At 51.5% G+C, this 24,876-nt stretch overlaps 7 protein-coding genes across 7 annotated transcripts; 3 read left to right on the forward strand and 4 right to left on the reverse strand.

Annotated features, from left to right (window-relative positions):
- Nucleotides 1–4,724: 4,724 nt before the first annotated feature.
- Nucleotides 4,725–7,804, forward strand: ASPZODRAFT_16376 (hypothetical protein; the record flags this gene model as incomplete). The annotated part of the gene is made up of 5 exons (XM_022726643.1): nt 4,725–4,734; nt 5,220–5,439; nt 5,792–5,841; nt 5,922–6,027; nt 6,145–7,804. 5 exons carry the CDS (start codon nt 4,725–4,727, stop codon nt 7,802–7,804), a joined length of 2,046 nt encoding a protein of 681 aa, XP_022581129.1.
- A 2,057-nt stretch (nt 7,805–9,861) lies between these two features.
- Nucleotides 9,862–10,050, reverse strand: ASPZODRAFT_66570 (hypothetical protein; the record flags this gene model as incomplete). The annotated part of the gene is made up of 1 exon (XM_022729385.1): nt 9,862–10,050. A coding segment is annotated over one exon (189 nt), but the record flags the coding sequence as incomplete, so codon positions are not given.
- A 388-nt stretch (nt 10,051–10,438) lies between these two features.
- ASPZODRAFT_132720 (hypothetical protein) lies at nt 10,439–13,137 on the reverse strand. Its single transcript, XM_022723096.1, has 4 exons — nt 13,001–13,137; nt 12,362–12,849; nt 10,745–12,311; nt 10,439–10,674 (listed from the first exon to the last, which is right to left on the reverse strand). The coding sequence occupies exons 2-4, from the start codon at nt 12,799–12,801 to the stop codon at nt 10,585–10,587; spliced, it is 2,097 nt and encodes a 698-aa protein (XP_022581131.1). The 5' UTR covers nt 12,802–12,849; nt 13,001–13,137; the 3' UTR covers nt 10,439–10,584.
- A 648-nt stretch (nt 13,138–13,785) lies between these two features.
- Nucleotides 13,786–14,830, forward strand: ASPZODRAFT_16378 (hypothetical protein; the record flags this gene model as incomplete). The annotated part of the gene is made up of 3 exons (XM_022726645.1): nt 13,786–13,843; nt 13,929–14,090; nt 14,181–14,830. The coding sequence occupies 3 exons, from the start codon at nt 13,786–13,788 to the stop codon at nt 14,828–14,830; spliced, it is 870 nt and encodes a 289-aa protein (XP_022581132.1).
- Nucleotides 14,831–14,880: 50 nt separating this feature from the next.
- On the reverse strand, nt 14,881–16,430 carry ASPZODRAFT_16379 (hypothetical protein; the record flags this gene model as incomplete). The annotated part of the gene is made up of 2 exons (XM_022726646.1): nt 14,881–15,903; nt 15,975–16,430. 2 exons carry the CDS (start codon nt 16,428–16,430, stop codon nt 14,881–14,883), a joined length of 1,479 nt encoding a protein of 492 aa, XP_022581133.1.
- A 1,510-nt stretch (nt 16,431–17,940) lies between these two features.
- Nucleotides 17,941–20,194, reverse strand: ASPZODRAFT_16380 (hypothetical protein; the record flags this gene model as incomplete). Its single annotated transcript, XM_022726648.1, has 4 exons — nt 17,941–19,733; nt 19,840–19,905; nt 19,967–20,093; nt 20,168–20,194. 4 exons carry the CDS (start codon nt 20,192–20,194, stop codon nt 17,941–17,943), a joined length of 2,013 nt encoding a protein of 670 aa, XP_022581134.1.
- An 849-nt stretch (nt 20,195–21,043) lies between these two features.
- Nucleotides 21,044–24,643, forward strand: ASPZODRAFT_132724 (hypothetical protein). Its single transcript, XM_022723097.1, has 5 exons — nt 21,044–21,442; nt 21,527–21,595; nt 21,703–22,191; nt 22,297–24,027; nt 24,092–24,643. The coding sequence occupies exons 1-5, from the start codon at nt 21,420–21,422 to the stop codon at nt 24,174–24,176; spliced, it is 2,397 nt and encodes a 798-aa protein (XP_022581135.1). The 5' UTR covers nt 21,044–21,419; the 3' UTR covers nt 24,177–24,643.
- Nucleotides 24,644–24,876: the final 233 nt, after the last annotated feature.

The following is a 24,876-nucleotide window of genomic DNA, read 5'->3' on the forward strand; positions in this document are numbered from 1 at the left end:
CACGGGGTAGCCTCATATTCAGCCGGAACCAGACTCCCGGCCAGCAAGTCCCAGTTGCTGATCCAATGACGGTTTCTAGTGACACTTTGTTGGTATGTACCTCGCCTTATTAGTGCATACCTTGCTTCAACAATGCAGATGCCTGGCCCACTACCTTTCTGGGAGTACGCCTAGGCTCGGGTGTGACCACATGCACAACCTGAAAGACTCATCATGCCGTTTCATTCGCCACTGTAAAGAGTACAGCCGTCATCAGAAACAGGAGATCCATTTGGAAGGCATAGGAACCCATCAGCCTAAGAAACCGCAGCCTGACTTAGAGGCTGTGTCAATTTGAGGTTAACTGTCTTTGTCGATGCACAGTGCGTAGGAGATATGAGACGATTTTTTGACCAAGCATCCAGCGGAGATGATATTGGTCCAATCCTTCAGCTGTCGTCATACGTGGAAATCATATGAGAACTTGTAACGAAAGTCTCCATGTCGCCGAGGGCTTTGTACGTATACAGAATGTCAAGATTACTTTCACGTTAGCTTCTGTCATCATAGTTCACAGACAAAATTGAAAGACTCAAAAAAGGATATTCGCGGCCGAACTTATCATAGGCTGCCTGAAATCATATCTTGATGCCGATTGCAACTCGTCAAGGCCTCTAGCGGTGAATGCAAGGGTTCGAGCGCCATCTCGGTGCGAGATTGGCAGAGAAGAGATAGCATATGAGTTATTCAGAGCTATGGCAGTAACTATTCATTCTCTTGATGCAGAGTCTAGGCTGCAGAGGTGATTTGGGCCGAATTTCGCCATTGATCTGAGGCGGAGTCTGATCATGCCGTACCTATGGATTGCTGGATTCGTGTCAGATGATAGTTATTCTACCATGATAGGGCAAATACTTACTAGGCTAGGTATTGGTACGCAATTCGTGGTGGTCTGAACCCGGAGACCAACAGTGGATCTCTTACCATGAGCCCAGTAATAACCGCGTAAATTCAGCAATCAGTCATCGGCCTACAATACAGAGTTGCTGAGTTTCCCAGGTCGAGTGGATGGAGGCCGTCCTTGCTGAGACCCACAAGCTTGACCAGGCATGCAGAGGCCAGCGTTACAAGTCCATCTACTGGCGCGTCGCAAAGGAACTCTAAGGACTCTTTGCAGTCGGCATCCAAAGTGCCCAACACCGCCTTATCATGACTGGGAACTCGCTACTCCTATGAAATATCGAAACCACTGGTAGCGGCCGATTGTAGCTCGGAAAAACGCAGTCCATGGTGGTTGACCGTTGAACTGATGCTTGACGGCAAGATTGGTCGATTTTGTTGCACAGGTTCTGTCCCTAGAGAGGAATCGCAGCGGCCATCATTCGACCCCTTCCGTCCAGTTCCCCTCCTCCCCCACAGCCGTGAACTAGAAAGGGGTGGTCAACGTTCTCAATCAAACGTTTACTTTGTGCCCCTTTCCGGGAAAACGCTAGGACGTTGCAGAATCCGACCTCCAGCGTTTCACATCCGTCGGCTTGGTGAATCGATAACACGTGAAAACCCCATGCTGCATTTTTGACATTGAGAGAATGATGGGTGTTATTCTTAGTATCTTATGCAACGAGGACCAGTGCAAGATCACCTTCTTTAGCATCACGGCGAGACTCTAGACGTTCGAATTGGCTCAGGAGGACAATAGACCTGGTAGGACAACTTGCAGCATGTATGCGATCTGGAAATTTGGATCATGTAATTCATTAAAATGTCGTTTCTGCAGGCCCATTACTATTGCCACAGACGATTATTCAGGTGTAACTCACACGCCAAAGGTTGTACACCACCACTATTGGACTCAAGACGCCACGGAATCATCTTCCTCCGCCCCCTTTCCCCTTTCTTTGCCATCTATTTCATTCACTAGAACGCGCGAGAGAAAGAGAGAGATAGAGGGGGAGAGAGAGAGAGTTGAGAACGTGTAGACAGAAGTAGAAGGAACCAACCATCCTAAGCCAAGCCTATTTTGGCATCAGCAGTCACCAGGTCATCTAAGCCCAATCCGGCTCGCCGCTCTGGCATAGGGCGCACGTGCCATCCTCGTCCGTCCGGCGTCCACAGCGTCCCCTGACCAACTCCTCCTTCCATCTCCAGGACGACAACACAAACATTCTGTTCTGCTCCAGCATTAGCCTCGCTACGGTGGCTTGGGTGTCTAGAGGAGAAGAGCTAGAGTACTGAAGTCGACCTCCGAGGCTCTCCGTCGGGTCTCAGATGCTAGAAATCTGCGATGGAGCCTGCTAGGCAAGCGACCCTGTCACCCTGGTTTGAGATGTGATCGTCCTCCGCCGACCCAATACAATGTTACCACTGTCAAGAAACGCACTGTTACCTGCATGCCATCCCTTTCGGGCCATTGGGACTGGTTCTCGATAATTCTTTATCTCGGTCGTTGACCAATCAAGTGGTTGTGGTTCTTGACTGTGTTCAAATAGCGTCCTGCAGAACGGGGGCGATCTTCCCAACCACCCATCCGAAGATCGCCTGGGGGGGGGATAGTAGGGTAATCTGCTCCGCCTTCCATGATGAGTGGAGACTCTAGGATGAACGATTACCCTCACAACATGAAAGATCTTTGTGTCTCATTTACCAAGCCGCAGGCCATGGCGCTCGATTCTGGAAACATGCTGTGTTCACGGATTCCTTTACTTTGCAGCTGCCCCCGGGTGCGACTGTGGGCCCATCCGCCCCTCTCCTCCCGGAAGAGCATCTTGCTCAGATATCTCAATTCATAGGCTTCAGGCAGCCTATGGCTGCTTAGGACCCTCATGATTCGACTGGAGTCGGTGAGCCAGAGAACTGCGACGAATCAGGCATGGTATGGAGGGTTGATACTACTGCCGATCGCCCGGTATTCGCCTTACGCAAAATTACCCCCTCTACTCGTGCTTGGAGCGCCTTAGGAATCAAATGAGAAAACCTCCAAAGGCGAGAGACGTCTAGAACATGGCAGTAATCCTAGCGTCATTCTCCCCTGTCACCCACTAGCTACTTCCATCGACTGTTTCTAAATTACCTGGGATCATGATCAGCGCCATTGGTCGTTGCTGGAGTCTAAGTCTTAGTCGTGTCTTTAGTCTCTGTCATGCGACTGGGGTCTTTGCACGGAACTCCCGGGGGCAGGCCGATCATCACCACTTATCGCTTTTGGCGCCCATCTTTATTTCTGGATGCACATTTCCGTTGACCGGGTATCCATCCTGGAACAGCTGACTCTGCTCTGAAGCTGCTCCTGAATGGTGCCAGGCATCCATCTAAGCCTCCATTCGGGTCATGCTTCTTTTTTTTTTTTTTTTCCTTTTTCAATTTTTGAATCGGAACTGTTACGCTTCGGAATGACAGACGGTGTCAATGCGAGGCCTTTGTACGGAGCTTGGCTATGGAAACGTAACATGAGCCTTGTGGTCAATGTGGTGTTCAGGGAGCGCTCTCGGCGCTGCAATCGACCTTCGCGCTGGAGGATCAATGCAACCATTTGCCAGGATTTCAGGCCGTTGATGATGGAGATCGGTCCCAATAATTCCATTTACGACGGACGAACGAAGCCTTAGGTTGATGTCCAGGGGTTTGACGGTTGGACCCCTTTTTGCTGCTGCCACCCTCTGTAGTTGTCCTGGTGCACGGCGAATGTTCGGCAGCCCTGGCATGATCAAGATTCCACAAGAATCTCGTGGCAAGGTGATGCTAGGCCATCACGTTTAATTTGATGCTGGATTACTTCCAGACTCGTGCACGGCAAAGCCTGCAGACACATCCGCCGCAAAATTACGGGTTAACCAGGGTCACCGGGCGTTTAGGGATTGGGCCAGACACTGGATTAACGGATGTCAGATGGAAGATGACATGAACGAAGCTATAATATCCTGGGAAACAAATATCAGCCCAGCTTGTCCCTCACCCTCTCTGGACCTTATGCCCAAAGGCCATCGTTGTCTAGCTTCATTCAAAATCCAAAATTGCTTGCATTGTCTCGAGAATCATCTGAAACCTGCCGCCTCAGCGCAAGCGCAAGTTGGCTCTAGAGGAATCAAGTACATATTAGCAGCGCCTCTGCACCAGCAGGACTCGTCCAGCTGTCCGGCAAACGGCACCACCAGTTTGCAAAAAAGCCTCGTGCAGATTTAGCTGCCCTAAAGTCGCATGAACTGCTAAATATCCATTGATTAACTACCGATCAATATTTGATAATCTCCAAAGGTGGTGTAAGTCCATGACTTCTTCTCTAGCTTCATCCAGTGTTCTCCTAAGCCACGATATGATCATCCACTGCAGTTCGTGAGACTGTCTTCAACGCCCCATTGCACGTCTCTTGCAGTAGGAAGCCTCATCATTCATGGTTTACACTCTCTTTCAAACCCCTCATATCATCTTCCCCCATAACTCTACAAAGTCTAGCAGGACTAGGACTTCTGAGCTTTACTTACTCGGTCTCAATAAATAGTCGTCATGACTGATGGAAGGCATTTTCTTTCTAGGTCTAGCCAGCTATAGCGAAAACGAGAGTGCCATCCGAGCTCAGTGACCGAACAGCTACAATAAAAGTTGTGTTGAGGTTGAGATAACAGCTACCACAGTGGTAATCCCTCACGTTAGACATACTCTTTCTGCCTCTGATCGAGTCAGAAGGACCTTACCACCACCGTCTTCTGCAGCCTATCCTTCGCCACCGGTGTCATTGAGCAGCCTCACAAATGAATCACGGTGAGTGTTGACAATTTTCATCTGTTCCTTTCTCCATATCCTTCTTGCACGACGTCATTGGAATGGGCTCCTATTTTTCTATTTGTATTTTTTTGTCCACTTCGCCTTTTGCCATCAGGCAAGCCACGGTGAGATGTCTACGCCTGATGATGGAGCATCGACAAATTTGATATATGATCTACATTGTGACGGCATTTTTGTGCGCCTGATGGGTGAAATGGAACTGCTACCCAGACACCCCCTTCCCCCTTCCTCAATACGTCTCGGCAGCCACGCCAGCAATGATGAAAGAACCTCTGCAGATCAAGAGGGAAAGAAAGAATACAACAAATAAAACAGAGAACAAAAAAGACATCCAATCTGCCAGCAGAGCTTGAGGATTTACAGGCAGTTTCAAGCCCACTCCCTTCGTTGTCTAGCCCTTGAAGCTTGGCTCTGTTTTTCTTTGCTTTTTTTTTTTAATTTGCTAATCATAGCCGCACTAGCAACTTTCCTGCATAACACGCTTTCATTGGAGTATCCAGGGACGACCGAGGGCGATTACGGGACACACCGGCAGTTCCCAGGCGCCTCTGGCTTTGGGCCTGACGAGGATGGTAGTCGCAGAGTCGGCGCGCTGGGAAATCCCCTGGTCCAGCCGGTTTCCATACCTGGTACCAACGGCGTGAGGTACAGTGCACAGCAGCCTGCGCTGCAGGATGTAGCGTAAGTTGTTCTTTCAATTCGGGCCAGCTTCTACGCTACACTCCCCCATTCGGTGGCCCACTAATCAGATCATTCCCTGCTGGGCTGGGGGGCAAGTGATCCAGTCTCTTTTTTCTTCAGCTTTCTCTAGCAACTGCTTGCATGCATCCTGCCACATCCTCTCTATCGGGGCCGGACCTTGTAATACCGGTCACAAGCCTATATCTCACTCCATACAGATGGCACCCCACACTACACCCAAGCCAAAAAAAATTACTATTTGATCTACATCACGCTCTGCTGGGTCGTGGCATGCCTTATTCAGCAATATATCTTGAGGGAACGTACTCGGTGGCTAACGGACTTATCTCAGTTACTCTGCCTCTCCATCTCTCCTCATGAACTCTCCCGATTCATGTTCCGGTTTGTCTGCCAACTGAGCTCCTTCTCATTGATTTCCTGCTGGTACTTTTGCCAACTCGCTTTATGAACGATGTGATTAGTGGCCGAAGCCTTCTCCCCCGCAGCTGGTTCCGTTTATTCACACTCTGGCGGATTCCCTTACGATTCAAACATGTCCGATTTTCGATCCCATCGGGTCCCTGCCCTGTACGTGAATAACTGCCTGCCCCATCTATTTTTTTTTCTTTCCCCCGATTAACGAACCTGCTCACGTTTCCCTTCTTCTTCTTCTTCTTTTTTTTTCTCTCTGATACCCTTTTTTAGTCAACCACCCGCGGGTCTTTCACCTAGCCTTCAATCGCAGAGCGCGGTTAGCGCAGCCTCGGCGCTGATGGGAAGAGGCGACACCTACGCATACACGTTGAACCGAAGTCCATTCCCGTCCCTGTCGACGAGCTTAAATGATATGTCAAGGTATTCGCAGTACACGAGCACGCCGCGCCTAGCAGTCGAGAGCTCGTTGGACCGGTCATCCCAGAATATACTTTTCGGCCACAATGGGACCATGATGATGGAGCCTGTCCAACGGGCACCATCGAATCTGACGGACGCACCACCTTTTCATGAGACCAGTATCTTACAATCCATCATCACGGGGAACCAGACGATCAAGCCCGAGATCCAGGCCAAGATCCACAAGGGCTTCTTCCAGGTAGATGAGAAGTGGACCTGCTACCGGCGCAACTACTTCTCGGTCTCCTGCTCCTTCTCGTTACGCCCTTGGGCCCCGAGCTCTTCGCTGTACCTCCGATTCTCCGACAACACGACCGAGCGGATCGGGGCGTTTGGCATGTCGATCTCTGCCATCGTGAATGAACAGTACGGGGAGATCCGGGACCTGGTCCAACACACCCCAAAGCGGGACAAGCAGTCGGAGCGAAGACCCGGCCGCATCACGCTCCAGCCATCACAACCACAGCCGCTTCTCCTGGGCCATGCATCGACATCCAACGGAAACACGTTTGGTTTCGGCATGGGGCACTCCTCTGGCATCCCCCTGGAGTATGGGCCCTATACGAACACCTCCCAAGCCTCCCAGCCCCCTACTCAACACACCTTCGAGCGCATCCAGTTCCAAAAAGCGACGGCGAACAACGGCAAGCGCCGAGCGCAGCAGCAGTATTACAACCTGGTGGTGGAACTGTGGGCGGAGCTGGCCGATTCTGTCAACGAAGATGGAGAGACGGAGTGGGTCAAGATCGCCCGGAGGCTCTCGGACCCCATGGTGGTTCGGGGCCGTTCACCGGGACACTACAAAGATGGCCGACGAGACAGCACAACCAGCATGGGCCCGGATGGAGGGAATGGGGCCGCTGGAGATGGCGCCGGACCTGTATTGCCACCCGGAATCGGACATCCTCCCCGTTCGCACCCCAGCCTGATGGCCTACGATCCCTCCCATCGCGGAGGCGCTCATCAGTACACCCGGCCGGACTACCGCCATATGCCAGGGACAGATCATTCACCCTTGACGGAGAGTCCCCTGATCTCCTCCTCATCCTCGTCTGGACTGGATTTTGCGATCCTCAACGATTCCATGGATCCAATGGACACAATCAAATCCGTGTCCAGCATCGACTCGTTGCCCGATTCAACATTCTCCCTACCGTCCCCGGACCCCCGGAAGCTCGATCTGCAGAGTCAGTACCGAGCTCCGCCATGCGCCTATGGATACGATTCGCCCAAAAATAGCGACGAGCCCAGCAGCAGTTTTCCGGAATCCTACGACCCGATGATTTCCATCCTACATAGCGAACCCGATGAATCAGCGCCATATCTGAGGCAACTCCCTCGTCTGGGCGCCAGCCAGTCACATCCACCAAGCACCAACAATTTCGATCCTTTTTTCTCCAGTCGACTCGCCGACGGCCGGTCTTATAATCGGTTTGAGTCTATCCAAAGCTCCCCCAGCTTATGCACCTGAACGGTCTTTCTTTCTTCTCTTTCTTTCTTTTTATTTTTTGATTTCTTTTTTTTTTTTTAACCTCCTGTGACTCCCCTTTTTCCTATGTCTGTGACACCCTTGCAGGGGCTCGATTTTCCTTTTATTTTTCTCTCTGTCAAGTAACAAAAGTGTTCCTTTCCACCTTGGGTTATCGATGGCGGGGTTCTTGGTGTTTGTGAGAATAGAATCCTTTGACAGGATGTGCCCAGTTTGGACGGTGTAAATTTCCTCGTATCTTATTGATATTTGTTTGTTTGTTTTTCTCTCCCTTCTTCTATTTTTGTTTTCTTTTTTCATTGCATGGTTATTTTCTAGCTGCCTGCCCCCCTAGTCTTTTAGTCTTCTATTTCCCCCCCCTCTTCCCCTTCCCCTTTTTCACTAATTATTGACGAGGATTGGGGTCCAAGTAGCAGGCTACTCCGAGTCCATACCATCAGTGCCAATCAGACTGCCAGACTTGAGAAAACAAAACAAAGAAACGCTTCCGAACGTTGTTCCTTATAATTACTACATAAGTCCGGCTGCCGTTTTTGTGTGACATGGTTTTGTCTAGCTGGTAGAATTAGACAGTTAGCTACCTCGTACTTTGTATACTCTGTACCCCGTACTTGCTCCGAAGGGTCGGCTCAAAAGGAAGTACCATGGCCAAATACAGAGTCCTCAATGATTACCTGGGAATTCTGTTCAGTCCAACCAATTGAAATTTTCCCCTTATTGACAAATAAAGCCTTGCTTGGAACCGGTATATACCACATCAGGAAGGACGAGAACAGGCCGATCGAGCTCCGGGCGGCGACGATCTTTCAACTAACCTAGGGTACAGAGCAGATTTACCCATTTGGTATCTTTTGCGCGGCGACCTTCGGATTACAGGGGATGTTGTCGGGTGTTGATAGTTATTATTATTATTATTATTACTAACTACATACTATTTACCTCTATTTAGTGTTTGTTTGTTACGCTATGTCAAGACTAGACTGGAACTAGCGCGGATCAGACGCGATGATCGACCGGGCAGGTTCGGTAAGTTCCGAGCCGTCCGTACTGTATGGTATTAGTAATGGTATGTATTAGTACCTCTCTCTCTCTCTCTCTCTCTCTCTCTAGGTATGTGTATATTGTACCTAGTACTTCGTATTTATGTACTTATTAGACCCTGCTTCTGTTCCAGCTGTACAACTTCCACTCGTGGGCTGTAAACCAATTGGATTGCGCCTGATCACCGCCTAGATGCAGGATGCACATCGTACCAGGGTGGGTGTGGCTATAGATTGATCGGGGAAGCAGCCACATCATTCAAAGAAGCAAGACTTGGAATAAAGGGGGCGAAATCAATGAAGCCGGGGAAGTCGGCGCTGTTTGCGTCCGCCCTACTCCGTGGGCCATGCGAGTCCTTCAGGAAAAACCTGTTCACTATCAAAATCACTGGATGGGGGTAGTATCTATACTCCCGTAATCAAGTACGGTCAGTATTTAATTGATCTATCATCACGTCACACCGACTCGCCCACACCGTCTCCCATGACACCCTATCATCGCCGGACGTAGGGTCGTACAGAACGGTTGGCTCTCGCCGGAGAATATCCCTCGTACGGAGTCCCACGGGACACGGGGGGAGCACGCGAAATCATTCCGCCGCTAGAGTGCCTTTCCTTCCTGAGATCACCGATCTCGTAGCCATCACTGTGGGGGAGGGTCCTCGTTTCGTTGGGAGAACGGCATGCCAGACCATCGTAGTTGTCTTCTTGTCACTTCAAGACACCAACTTCAAGACCATTCGAAGATCATTCAAGGACAAGAAACCATCTCACCCGGCCATTCTCATCGGGCCACGAACAGGGTGGATTCGGAGATCTGCGCGTATCCCGGCATGCTGATAGTCATCAGCATTCTCATTCATTTTTTTTTATAGAAACTTTCTTTCAAGACTCATGACAACTCACCTCTTCATTTGAAAAAAAAGGGTAATATAATTAGAAAAGGGAGAGAAAAAGAAAAAGAAAGAAAAAAAAAACCCCCCCCGCTGTAAACTCTATCTACTCTTTGTCAACCCGCGACACCCGAAGAGAGAGTTTCCGGTCCAAATCCGCCTGCTGCTCCGGCGTAGGCACCATGCCTAGCGCGCCCTCCACCTCAGATGAAGTCCAGAGCCCAATAGACGCCCATGCCATCAGGCCGACGCCGAAGAGGGCGCGTGTCTTGGGCGAGAGGGATCGGTAGGAGCTAAGAGAGAGAAAAAAAAATAGACGCCCTGTTAGCGGGTTTCAAATCCGGGTTTGGTTGCGTTTTCAATAGTGGGGGGGGATCAAGTCAGGATGGAATGAAAAAAGAAAAACAAGGCAAATTACCTCCAGAACGACATGCTTCACGGCGTTTGCGGATTTGCTCTCGACGTCGTGTTGTTCGGGGGTTCACCGTTCACATGAAGTCGCGTTTATGCTTATGTAATTTATGTCACGTGCTGGCTTACTAAGTTACTGACTCTGGCTTGCTCAGTATCAGATTGAAGAAACTCTGCCTGGCCATCTCTTAATACTATTTTCTGTTCAGTTCTAGCTACGACGTAGGATCAACTCTAAACATATTGACATTCGTATCAATCAATAACTATGACCGGGTCATCGAATTCATCGAATAGATGACAACAGGTATTGAAACAAGCTGACATCAAACAGTGAACTGCACACGAGCAGCAGGGAATAAAACAAAGGAGAAAAGAAAGGAAAGGAAAGGAAAAAGGGGTTGGGAAAGAAGAGAGACTATTTTTTGTGGTAGGCTTGGTCGATTTCCTTGCGATACCGGTTCATGATCTTCCTTCGCTGGAGCTTCTGTGCGGCGGTCATGTAGCCCTAAGCATTCGTTAGTAAGATAGATATATAGAAATAGAATATAGAATATAAAAGAAAGTATGGTGCTCACATTATGAGGAGTCCATTCTTCGTCGGAGAGAACCACCCCGCTGACGATTTCGATACCACGGAGGCCGCCCGCCTTGCCTGCAGCCTGGAGCTGCTTGAGGACGGCAGCGTTGATGTCCTTATTATGCACAAGCGCTTCGATGGTGTCGCCCTTGATGTTGTTCTCCTCGGCGAGTTTCTTCAGGGCGGTCTCGATGGGGACGATGATGGCAACGGGCTTGTCCTGATCCTCGGCGGCGTAGACGCAAATGTTGCCGACAATGGGGGAGGAGCGGTAGATGGACTCGAGCTTCTCGAGAGCAATGTACTCGCCGTTGAGGGTCTTGACTAGGTTCTTCTTGCGGTCGATGATGCGCAGGTGGCCGTACTGGTCGAACTCGCCAATGTCGCCGGTCATGAACCAGCCGTCCTCGCTGAAGGCGCTCTTGGTTTCCTCCTCGTTCTTCCAGTAGTGCGTCGTGACGCTGGCGCCGCGGATGAAGATCTCACCCTGCGGCGGGCGGTGCGAGGTCAGGTAGCCTGCGTCGGGGAAATCGACCAGCTTGACCTCGACGGAGCCCGGGATCTCGCCCAGCGCGTTGCAGTTCCAGGCCATCGGGTCGTTCAGCGCCCCCATGGCCGAGGTCTCGGTCAGGCCATACCCGCTGATCATGGGTGCGATGGCCATCGACAGGAACTGTTGCGTGTCCTTGGAGACGGGACCACCGCCGTTCATCATGATGCGCATGCGCCCGCCCGTCGCGTCTTTGAGCTTCTTGAAGACGACAGAATCAATGAGTCCCGTGGCAAAGCTGGCTCCAGGGAAGCCCGTGGTCATGAGGAAGCTCTTGGCGGACATGGCGCCCCAGAACAGACTCTTGACAAGGAAGCTGTTCTTGTTGAGGTTGTTCAACACGCCCTTCTTCACCGATTCCCAGACCGCGGGGACGCCAACCAGGATGGTCGGCTTTAACTCGCGGATGTCGCCCTTGCAGTTCCGCATCGAGGTGTCGGACAGGGTGCGCGGGTTCCCGTATCCCATGGTGCCACCCCAAAACAGGCAGAGGTTCTCGAACATGAACTCGAGGATGTGTGCTTGGGGCAGGTAGGTGAGCAGGATGTCATTCGGGCCGATATACTCGCCGACAATGGCGTGGATCCCCGCGGTGGCCGCGATCACGTTGGCGTGGGTCAGGGGAACACCCTTCGGAGGGCCGGTCGAGCCGGAGGTGTACATGATGCAGCAGAGCGCCTCGGGCGCAGGCGGGACGGGATCGACCAGGTTGTCCTCGCCCAGCTTGCGTAGGTCCTCGATGCTAAGGATGGTGAGGTGGTCGAAATCGGCCTTTAGTTTGTCCAAGTCCTCCTGTTTGACCTCGTTGTCGGTGTTGTAGATGACGTATTTGACGGATTTCGCATCGCCGAGCACATTTCTCAGGGAGTGGATCAGGCCAGGGTCCAGGAAGATTGCGAGACTCCCTGTCTGCACGAGCGAGTGCTTCAAGCCCTCCTCGCCCAGGGTATCATACGCGGTGACGATGACCAGCGACTGAGAAGCAGCTCCGTGAGACATGAGCAGCCAGTGTGCACTACTAGAGTTATTTACCAATGCCAAAAGAAAGAACTTGTTTGTACCCACCTGGTCGCTCCGTAGAGGTGAATCATGTCATCCTTCTGCAGACCCAGCTTACGAAGGCCACTCCCGAGCTGCAAAGCCATCTGCTCGTACTCGAGGAAGCTCTTGAAGGTGTACCCGCTCATCTCAAAGTAGGTCCACTTCTTGTCAACCTCCTGCTCGACGCCGTCCACGACCTTCTTGACCTTCTTGTTCTCTACATGGGTCTTGATCAGCCGGCGGCTGCCAACGGCCTTCGCGTTGCCGAACAACCTGGCGGATCGGCGGAAAACATCGTAGGTGGTTGCCACGTCGTCCGCGGGACGGGTGATGAGCTTGTCCTTGGCGGCAGGCAAGCGACGAGGGATAGTCTCTCCCTCCTTTGGTTCGTAACCCGACGCCTCGACCGTGAAGGGAGGCTTCTTGGACATGCGCGGGTGCAGATGGACGTCTGATTTCGACATTTTTTTTTTGCTGCTGGTCTTTCGATCCTGAACTAGAAGAACAAGATTCTACAAGAAAAAAAAAAGTCATCATCAGCGAGAAGCCAGAATAAAAAAGAAAAGAAAAGAAAAGGCCACATGCCCCCCAGCGCAGCTCTGGCTCGACACCGAGGGCAGGCGAAGAAGAGCAGAGCAGAGGAACAATAACACAGCAACGTACCAGTATCCCAACAAGGCAAACAACGGATATTTCGCTCAGTACTCTCTGATGAAGAGCAGACGAGGGCAGTCGAGGGAAGAAGAGAAGGGGGTGGGGAGGCAGACGAGAAGAAGAAGAAGAAGAAGAAGAAGAAGAAGCCCGGGGCACAGCAGTAAGCTAGAGCCTAAAGGCTAACAACAGCTATGAAGTCAGCGGTGATGAAGCAGGCGTACCCGGAGTCCCGTGTGGCTGGAGTCAAAATAATTAATGCAGTTATGAACGGCCAATAGATTTAATCTCACAGTTGCTACGTAGGCACCAGAGAATGAATAAGAGAGGTTTCTACTTAGAACTACATACTCTGTAGTTTAGATGACAGATATTATTTAATATCAACTATCTAATATCTTAATCTTTCTATTACTCTACTCCATATTATTAGCATGTCAATTAAGAGTGAGTCTGACCGCACGGTTAAGTGCCCCTGGTAAACAGCAGGCGGTCAATTGCAGCAGATTCAATCTGACCGTGTACCTGAAATAAGGACAAATTCTGGTAACTACTGTAGCACTCGAGAGAACGAGGTGTATTTGTATTCGTATAGCTTAACATACTGTAATAAGGAGTATAGAATTGAACCACGTAATTAGTACGGAGTGCAAATTGTCCGACGTACGGAGTACTCAGGAGATAGTACATGTTCCACTGCGGTCATAGTCTGAGATTCAGGTACACTACAGACACAGACACAGACTTAGACTATAGACTCTAGACTACAGTCTACAGTTGCCTAGGTTGAAGTCACCATGACTCTCGTCGACATCCTGAATACAATCGGCACCGAAGTCGAAGATGCCGAAGAAGGTACTATCCCCTATCCCTATCCATCCCTGTCAAAGGTTAGGGGGGGGGGGGGGGGGGAAACTAGTCCACCAGCTGACGATAGTAGAATCGTTCCTCCTCTTCTCGCAAGACATTCCCTCGAGCAACCTCGGCTTTGTGGACTCGCGCGCCTCCAGCGTGGAAATAACTATCAACGAAACAGAATACACCATCCGCCAGTCTCCTACCATTCTTTCATCGGCACGAGGGGGGGGGACAACCGGCGCAGGTAATCACTACCATCCACTACCATCCAGAACACTGAACTACTCCATAATCTATGAGTCTACTCCATACTCTGATAAATGTTAATAAGCAGTCCTGTGGAAAATCACCCCCCGGCTCGCCTCATGGCTCACCTCCCCGAACCCCCTGTGGAAAAATGACCTGTTGACCTCCTCTTCGGCCGTGGTCGAGCTCGGCTGCGGTATCTCCCCGCTCGTGGGCTTGAGTGTAGGTTCGCGTGTGGGCTCCTACCTAGCTACAGACCAGGAATACGTCCGGAAGCTATTCATGGAAAACATCACGCAAAACACAACCACAACCATGAAGACAAGAACAAAAACTAAGACTAAAAGTAAACATGCATCGACCCTCTCGTTTACAAGTTTGGATTGGGAACGCGATGATCCCTCCTCCCTCTCGAAAGAAGGGTTCGACCTCCTCCTCTCCTGCGACTGTGTCTACAACGAGGCTCTCGTCAAGCCCTTTGTGCGCACCTGTGCGGATATCTGTCGGCTTCGGAGTCGCGAGTCTGATTCCGCGGATCATCATCATCACCACTCCCGGCCTACGCTTTGTCTGATTGCGCAGCAGCAGCGTGTCCCGGACGTGTTTGAAACGTGGTTGAAGGAGACGATGCACCTGTTTCGTGTTTGGAGGCTCGAGGATCATCATGTCTTGGGTTCCGGGTTGGGGTTGGGGAGTGGCTATTTGCTTCATTTACTGGTTTTGAAGACAGCTCTATAGTCTATTTATACTATTTATACTATACTATTTATACTATTTATACTATTCAATTAATTATTATCTGTACTGTCTTTCTCCGGGCGTTCGGGGTCGATGATGGATGAGATGCTGTGTTTCGTCGATGGTGATCGGACAGCCGTACTGGTGCCGGGCTGACTAGTAGACTCGGTGGCAGAGACTATGGGGGCAGAGGCAATGGGCTCACACTCTGCGACAGGAACAGTGCTGCTGGTGGTGGTGGTGGTGGTGGTGGAAGTAGTCTCCGGCTCGGCCTTGACGGAGTATTCGCTGCCGGACGAATAGTCAAGTTCTTGCTGGTACCCATCCGCCGTCGACTCCAGCCGACTATCCTCCGTGGAGGCGCGCGGCGGGGTGGGAGCCGGGGCCAGCGGCGCGGCGGCATCAAAGACCACGCCGCAGACCTCGAGGGCGCGCGACTGGCTGCCCAGACTGCGGTCCTTGTGCTTCTTGGTGAGATGGCACATGAAGCCGTGCAGCGTGACAAAGTCTGCCTTGCCACACCCGGCCACAGGACACGTCAGGTACACCAGGTTGCCGTCTGACGGCCGTTTCCACAGCGCCCGGCCGTGCGGGTCGTGCGATGCCGGTCGGCCGTGTCGCTCGCCCCAGGCCTCCACATTCTTGATGGTATATTTTTGCTTCCGGCGTAGGGTGGTGTGGAGATGATGGTGGTGATGCGGTGGCGGCGGAGGAGCGTGAGAAGCGTGAGAAGCGTGAGGAGGGTGAGGAGGAGCGTGAGGAGGGTGAGGAGGAGCGTGAGAAGTATGATGGGAATGAGAAGGATGATGAGGATGGCCGTTCGTGTTAGTTTTCATGCTGCCAACATGCGGATCTGGATGCTGCGGCGGCATCGGGGCAGGGGGTAGAGGAACCTGCAAGGCCGCCGGACGAGGCTCCTGCGGGCTCTGTTGCTTGAAAAAGGCGAGGGTTGTGGCGGCGCTGGTCTCGGACAGTCGACGAGGGGGGGTCGGACGCATTGGGGGGGATTCGATTGCCGCATTGTATAAGCCCATTGACTCGCGTTTGATCCGTTTTCGTTGCCGGCGGAGGTCCTAGCCAGTTAATAAATACAAGGAACGTTTTTTAGTTGAACACAGTCTTCGGTGTGTATATGTGTGTGTACCTCCTCCTCTGCTTCCGCGCTCTCTGTCACCCGTCTAAACTCCTCATCTTCTCGCTTGCGGATGGCCAGCAGATGGCTGCGAGCCGCCATACGGGCCGCCTCTTCATGCTCCAATTGCCGCAGCCGGCTCTCGATGTGATCGATCTGGCCGACAAGCGGAGCGACCGAGGCGGACGAGGACGACGGCTGCGGCGGCGGCGGTGGTGGTGGTGGTTGCGGGGGATTGGGCGGCAGCGGAGGCTCCTGGTGAAGGGGTGGCGGAGGACCAAAGGGACGGAAGGGCTGAGCGTGAATCAGATGGTCAGGGGCCAGAGGCGGCGGTGGGTTAGGATTGATGGCGATGGGGTGGAAGCGGGGGAGAGGAGGCATGTTGAGATGAGGCGGTGGATGATGATGGGCCGGGATGGACTCTGGCCCTTGGGGAGGCGGCACGGGGGGGAGAGCAGCGGCGGTCATCACTGAAAATTTAAAACAATAGAACGATTAATAATTTAACTCATCGAAAAGATACATTGATAAGATGAAGACGACTGAAGACAGAAGACAGAAGAAGCTATTGAATGGAAATTAAGTAGGTAAGAACTTACTGACCATAAGAATTATTTAGAAAAGATGATGCACGCCCGTTGGCTTTAGTAAATGTCCGTCAATCTTGATCTGACGCCAATGCAGAGCGGTCAACGGTGCAGCAAGGAGGGCGCGGATCGAAGAGCAAGAAAGGTCGAGGAGGAAGAAAGCAGGAAAAGAAAGAAGAGGTGATGTGATGGTGAGTGAAATGATGGATCAGTAAGATGACTAGTGGTTTCAGCTAGTGTGCATTAGACTGATATTATTGACTGACTATTTTTGATAAGAATAGATTCGTCAATAATGTCTTGGAAGTAGATGGTAATAGTATTGATTATATATTAGATACTAGGTACTTATAAATTATATAGAGCATAGAGTAGCTTTACTATATATTTATTACCTAGTAGGTACCTAGGTAGGTGCAATAATCCTGGTCTACAATCTCCAGTACCTTATTATGTTATTGTTATTGTGTACTATAGAATAGGAAAGAAAATATATTTCCAGTGGAGACAGCGCAGCCAGTCAGAATGACAGTATTGATAGTTAAACTTCTTATTATTATTAGCAGAGATTATTTAGAATTATTAATATTAGTTAATATAGTCAACCCCTAGCTCAGTCTAGATCTATGGGCAGCTTTTCCTATTGAGTAACTAATTCCTGCTCTATTAGACTTAATGAATTTCTATTTCTAACTAGTTAGTAAGTTCTTCTAACCTTAATAGCCCTACCAACTGTCCTAAAAATTGGCCACTTTCTTCTGCCCTGCTTGTCTCACCTAGACAGGATGGAGTAGCCGCCAACAGGTTTCGTGCAGTAGCAAAAAGGCTTACGGAGGAGAGTTCCCACTAGGTTATGTACTTATCAAGAGTAATAATCGCCGTCGTATTGATCAACACCTAACTCGTTCAAAAGCACCCACTCGTACTCGGGTCTCTATTAGATTAAATCACATGCCTTGCTTCGACACATCGCACCACTAGTTGGGTGGCTCGGTCCCACGCTATTCATTGCTCCCAATACAGACTGTGGATTACTTGGAGGTAGTGAATAAAGAGAGGAGTGTATTAGCATGCAGCCAGTCCTTTTTGCCCCAGCCGTATCTCATTAAATACAGATGTAGAAATCCGCTCGCAAGTACGGCGGAATACCCCAAACCACTCCGTACACCGAAAAAAACATCCAGAGTATGTGTACAGTATGCTTAGTAGATCAAGGAAATGAGAAAAAAAAAAGAGAGAAGGAAAAAAAAAAAAAAAAAAACACAAAGCTCTAGGCTGAAGGGGTGGGGGAAAAAATACACAAGAATGGGTGGTTAACCCATTCTTAAAAAAAATAAGAAAAAAAAAAAGAGACTCAACGTGAGTGTAAGAGAGTGAGAGAGAACTCAAGCTTACTGCTTGTTCTCACCCTCGGGCTGCTGCTGCTGCTGCTCGGCCTGGGAAGCCTGCTCCTTCTGCGCCTTGTGCATCTTGTCGAACAGGTTCAAGCTGGCGTTCTGCAGCTCGTCGGTCTTCTGCTTGAGCTCCTCGGCGGTGGCAGTACCCTCGCCGGACTGGTTCTTGACAACGAACTCGCGCAGGGTGGCGATCTTCTCACGGATCTGCTCGGCCTCAGCCTTGTCCAGGCGGTCCTCGAACTCCTTGAGCGCCTTCTCGGTGTCGTTCAGGACACTGTCGGCCCGGTTGGCGGCCTCGATGGCAGCCTTGCGCTCCTTGTCCTGCTCGCCGTACTTCTCGGCATCCTCGACCATGTTCTGGATCTCCGAGTCGGAGAGACCGGAGCCCGAGGCGATGGTGATCGACTGGTCCTTGCCGGTGGACTTGTCCTTGGCACCGACGTGCACGATCGAGTCGGCATCGATGTCGAAGGTGACCTCGATCTGGGGCACGCCACGGTGGGCGGGGGGGATGCCGACCAGCTGGAAGTTGCCGAGCATCTTGTTGTCCTTGACCAGCTCACGCTCACCCTGGAAGACCTTGATCTCGACGGCGGTCTGGAAGTCGGCCGCGGTGGAGAAGGTCTGGGACTTCTTGGTGGGGATGGTGGTGTTGCGGTTGATCAGACGGGTGAACACACCGCCCAGGGTCTCGATACCGAGGGAGAGGGGGGTGACATCGAGGAGGAGGACATCGGTCACGTCACCGGCCAGGACGGCACCCTGGATGGCGGCACCCATGGCGACAGCCTCGTCGGGGTTGACCGACTTGGCGGGCTCACGGCCAAACAGGCTCTTGACGGACTCGGTGACCTTGGGCATACGGGTCATACCACCGACCAGAATGATGTCCTGGACATCGCTGGACTGGAGGTTGGCATCCTTCAGGGCCTTGCGGACGGGCTCGATGGTGCGGTTGATGAGGGGGTCGACGAGAGACTCGAGCTGGGCACGGGTCATCTTCAGGTTGATGTGCTTGGCGCCGCTGGCATCAGCGGTGATGAAGGGGAGGTTGATCTCGGTCTGGAGGGAAGAGGACAGCTCGATCTTGGCCTTCTCGGCGGCCTCACGGATACGCTGGATGGCCATGCGGTCACCCGAGAGGTCCAGGCCGGACTCCTTCTTGAACTGCTGGACGATGTGACGGACGAGGGAGATGTCAAAGTCCTCACCACCCAGGTGGGTATCACCGTTGGTGGACTTGACCTCGAAGACACCCTTCTGGATCTCGAGGACGGAGATATCGAAGGTACCACCGCCCAGATCGTAGACAGCGACGACACGGTCGCTCTGCTTCTCGAGACCGTAGGCCAGGGCAGCCGCGGTGGGCTCGTTGACGACACGCAGGACGTTAAGACCGGCGATCTGACCGGCATCCTTGGTGGCCTGACGCTGGGAGTCGTTGAAGTAGGCGGGCACGGTCACGACAGCGTTCTTAACGGGCTTGCTCAGGTAGGCCTCGGCGGTCTCCTTCATCTTGTTGAGGACGAAGCCACCGATCTGGGAGGGAGAGTACTTCTGGCCACGAGCCTCAACCCAGGCGTCACCGTTGCTGTGCTGGACGATCTTGTAGGGAACCTCCTTGATGTCACGCTGGACCTCAGCGTCGGTGAACTTGCGTCCAATAAGACGCTTGGTGGCGAACAGAGTGTTCTCCGGGTTGACAACAGCCTGACGCTTGGCAGCAATACCGACAAGGCGCTCACCATCCTGGGCGAAAGCGACAACCGAGGGCGTTGTGCGGGCACCTGATTGATACGTTGTCAGTTTTCTTGCTTTTATTTTTTTTTTATCTCCAAGCTCTGACCACTTGGTCGCAAGGGGAGGGAAAAAAAATTTTCTTTCTTCACATACCTTCGGCGTTCTCGATGATCTTAGGAGTCTTGCCCTCCATGATAGCAACAGCGGAGTTGGTGGTACCTAGAAAAATAATTAGCTTCTTCAATTCCCCTTCTGTTTTGTTTTGAAAAGACAGTCATACCCAGATCGATACCGATAACCTGGCCCTTGACCTTCTCCTCACCACCCTCTGTCGAGTTCCATCTCCGGAAAGAAGCACCGGGGACTCTGAGTGTGGAAGGGCGAGCCAGAGAGGCAGAGCGCGGGACCTAAAGTAAACAAGACGACGATGATCAGCGAGGTTGTCCCTGCGAGCGCGTGCTAGACTGGGGGCAAAACTTACGGCGCGAGCGAAGCGAGAGGACAACATTGTGTAAGAATTAGGTAGAAAACTAGTACAAGAAGACGAAGAGAGCCCTAGACGATACAATCGAAGGGATGAAGATGGATGGATGGAAAAATAGGGAGATGATGGAAGAAGAACGGAGTGAGGATGGGGAGGAATAAGGAGAGGTAGATGGATGGGTTTTTTCCAAAGCAAGAAGGGGAGAAGGAGCCGGGTAGAAGTAAAAATTGCACGGAGAGCTTCGGCCCGCCGTCGAAGACTGTAGAATCACCTCCAACCAATGAGAAGCAGTGTCCGAGCTAGGAGCGCCCCAGTGGCCACCGCAGCTCAAGCTGGACTCGCCGACAAACGGAGTTTTCCTTGGTCTGAGGCTCAAGATATTCTAATATGTAGTATATGTAAGGTAGTAAAGGGACTACTTTAATGGATATGATTTTAATATTATATTACTAGTGTCAGATAGTACTAATTTCTGGTGAGAAGGGTAATGAAGTGATATATATCATTAGAATGATGGAGAAAGTACTAGGTAGTCAATAACTAATACTATAGTTACTCTGTAAATTCTTCCTACTTTAGATAAAGCCGAATAATAGTACTTCTTAGTAGCAGTATACCAGCAAAACAAACCAGGATCAATATTAATCCCAGACCGTTGCTACCAGGTAATTACTCCAGACATACCTAGTAGGTTAGGTATCGTAGCCGTCTTCCCGTCCTGGCAAGCGCCCAAGTGACACCAAATATCGACACCTCAGGCTCCACGTACGCTTCGGGAATAGGAAACCAATGAGACACGTGATGTTAGCAATTACCTTCGGGAGAAACTGGATACTCCTACAGACTACCTAACGGTAGGTACTCTGTACACTGTACAGTACTTTCATTCCACCTCATCGATAGCCACCTAGGGTAATAACAATAGGTGCGCACTCATTGCTCACAGCCTGACACTCTTATCACACCACCGACTCTAGCCGATGCTCGGTCGTCCCAACAGTTAGTGCCTCGGACTGCTCCCTCGCATCCCCGGATTGGGACTCTCGCACCGTGTGTCAAGTCTTACGTCATCCGCGCTGGCCCTCCGAAGTAGGAGAGAAGCGCCTGCGGCAAAACGCTGGGCGAGTTCGAGCCCCGATAAGTAATCCTGGGAAATCAGACTACCACCTCTGGCCTACTCGTGTCCCCGTCCCCCTCTCCAACCGCTCCCGCCATGTCCTCTGTCGTTTGAACGCGGCGCTCAGTCACCATGACCCTGGAAACTGCGCTTCTGTCTGTTGCATCCTCCCCGTGGGTGTGAGCTGTGTGCTTCTTGCGTGCTGGTTGCTGACCTCGCTCTCTTGGCCTCCCCAATAGACATCGCCCTACCGAGTCGCTAATCCTTCCAACCAAACGCCGATTTTTCCCTCTCAAGATCCCGAACTTGTACGTTGGCCTCGCTCTTTTTCTGCTTGACATGTCGATGCTTGGTCTTTTGATGGCTTCTCGCTGACATAGGACCTCCGCTCCTTGCTTTCCCCCGCGATCTGTAGCCATCAGCAACTGCGTCATTATATCAGTACCGCCGACCCAGATCGGGTCTACCTCGTGGCCGACCGCGTCGTCTATGCGATTCACATATCCTCCCGCAAACGAGAGACAATCGCGGTCATCCCCTTTGAGCCAAAATGTCTCGCTGCTGGCTGCGGCTGGATCGGTGTCGGCGGCTCAGATAATGGGGAGTGCGCCTTCATCAGAGTCTCCGACCGCAGCTCCACGCGCCTCGCCGCCAGCCACCCCTCGCCTTCGCGCCACTCGGACTTTGACAACACTACTCTGCCCCTTGATCTGGATATCCCATCCAGAGCCTCATCGCCGTGGATTAATCATGACCAGCCCGATCCCACTCGTCGAATGCGCCGACGACAGTCCCCCGAAATCCAGCTTCACCGGTTTGGAGGCACTATCGTGAACTCGGTCTCCATTCACCGTTTACCAGGAGATAATAGAGGCCTTGCTGATGAGGAAGTCATGGTTCTGAGGTGATTTCTCTCTCTCTCTCTCTCTCTCTCTCTCTTTCTTTCTTTCCTTCCTTTTTTTTTGAGTTTGATTTCCCCCGACCTCTGCTCACGTGGTTCGGCTTGAAGCAACAATGACAGGACCGTGACCATCTACTCCCTGACTCGAGCAAAAGTTTTGAAAGTGCTTCATCACCCGGCATCGATGAACTATGCCGCCATATCGCCGGACTCGACGATCCTGGCTGCAGTTGGTGATGAATCTCACGTGTACTTCTACGCCATCGTTCGCGACATGAGCTCCAGTGTGCTGGCAGATAACGGACAGAGACTTACCGCGTGGGATTGGACCTTGATCCAGTCCGTCGATATGGACATCACAACCAGCCGCAATGATGAAGCGTGCTGCTTCACCGTCGCCTTTTCCCCCTCGAACCATCTTTGCGCCGTCGGGGCGCAGTCTGGAGTCATTTACGTCTTCAACGTGAAGACGATCCGTGACAACAAAGATGCCGAGGAGCCACAGGATCCAGTTGTATGCGCGTTCCGTTCTTCCAGGTCCTACTATGACGGCGGTGCCGTTCGGTGCATGACATTTTCTCCCGAGCCCTGGGACTTGTTGGTCTGGATGGAGGACCACGGCAGAGCAGGGGTCGCCGATGTGCGCCAGGCGTTTGTACGTCGGCAGATCATCCAGTTGGATTATGATGAACCAGGACTGCAGCAAGTGCGCACCGAGCCCATCCTGACGGATTCGACCCTCGATAGCCGGGGTTTCTCCGACTCGCGTTTCGACTGGGACGTCACGCCCCAGGCCATGCTGGACATGATCGACAGCCCAACCATCGACCATGAGGGCGAAGGGTCCGATCGCCACTCTTTGCGCGAGAATCTACTACAGGACCTCACGGAGAGAGAGAGGCTGATTGTTGAATTTCTCAACACCGCGCGCTGGTCGTCTCGAGGAGAAGAAGGATATCCGGAGCGCCCCGCGCGATCCAACGCTACTCCATATTCTGCCAACCGTCCTCCCCCCCCCCCTCAGGGTCCCACTGAGAGTAGCACCAGTGCTAGAGCATCTCGCCCGACTTCGCCCATACAATATAATGATGCCCTTCACGAGCTCTTTCGGGAGAGCTATCTGGGCCGGATGGGTGCCCTGGACCGCGGCATGAATTCCCGGCGTCCAGGCTCCGTGGTTCTCTCGCAGAACCATCGCGGCACGAACCATAGATCTCCAGAAACCTCTGAGATGCTCACCGACGTTCAACCCAGCGTCACCTTGAGCTGGACCGCATCACCCTCCGAGCTGCTACCCACCGACTCGGACGCTTCACGCACGGCGGATTCCCAGCACCCGGTCGAATCGGGCACTTCCAGTACCGACGTCCTCAATAATAATAATAATAATAACAACAACAACAATAACACGGCCACCCGCCCACACGAGGCCGCGACTCGACCCCGCGTCGTCTTGGACACCACGATCCCCGCGCCAGAGACCCTCTCCCGACAACGATCACAACGAAGCCCTAATCCATCTCGACCGCCAGAGCCACGCGGCTCCGATGCGAGACCCGAACGGCATCGTCTACTCGACTCTGAGCTCCGAGCGAACGTGGCGGCGGAGCGCCTTCGACGTCAGCGCCAATCCAATCCCGACCAACAAATCCACGGCCTTACCAGCCAGTGGGAGCAACGTTATCGACAGCAGCTTATGGGTTTCGAGCAGACCCGTTCCCCGCGGTCGATTCGGAACATTCTGAATGAGCTCCCAGAACGTCGCACGCGAAATAACTATCGAGACGAAGAGCCCAGCGGTACCGCGGGACTGGGATTTGGCGCCGACGGGAGGACACTGTGAGTTGCCACTTATATATATATATATATATCTTGTCTATCTTGTTATTGACAGTTCCTCTAGGTACATTGGCAGTGTCCAGGGAATCTTTGAATTCCAGCTGAATATCCATGACCGTAAGACCTTCCCGATCTTTTCTTACCGATGACTTGCCTAGTCGAACGCTTAACGAGTTGATGTCTTGCGCTTTTTCTTTTTTCGTTTTTCTTTTCCCCTTCCTTCCCTTGCATATGGTTGCACATTCTGACAATGGACTCCTCCCTCTGTCTTTTTCATACATAATGGTCTGCCCCTTATACTCCCTACCTACATACCTAACCTACCATGTTGACCACCTCTTAACCTGTTTACTGGATATATGAATACTATCCATATTGGCCCCGGATTCTCGAAGATACCACTTCCATTCTGCATGCGTTGATGTTCTCTTTTTCCTTTCCCGTGGCGATAGTTTTTCTACCCTGGAGATTATAGCCTATAACTACGAGCCGTTTGACCTGGCTGATCATATTCTGCATCTGCTTTGGGCGTGATTGGATCCTATTTTCTTTTTTTTCTCTGGTTGTTTTACCTTTTTTTTTTTTTTTTTTTTTTTTTTTTTTTTTTTTTTTTTTTTTTTTTTTTTTTTTTTGTTGTATTGCTAGCGATGGCGCCAAAAAGTTGAGTTTGGAATACAGACTCTTATAAAGCATACTTGATGATAATTAGCCAAGATCAACTTGTAGTAAATATCGACCTTCTGCACTCCTCAATAATTCTCCTCTTCACTGCTACATCTAACTAACTACTAGTTATCTAACTATCTATTAACTAACTATTCACTAACTTACTATTATTATTCTTGCCCC

The sequence above is a fragment of the Penicilliopsis zonata genome (genome assembly GCF_001890105.1).
Source record: "Penicilliopsis zonata CBS 506.65 unplaced genomic scaffold ASPZOscaffold_7, whole genome shotgun sequence".
NCBI classification, from domain to species: domain Eukaryota; kingdom Fungi; phylum Ascomycota; class Eurotiomycetes; order Eurotiales; family Aspergillaceae; genus Penicilliopsis; species Penicilliopsis zonata.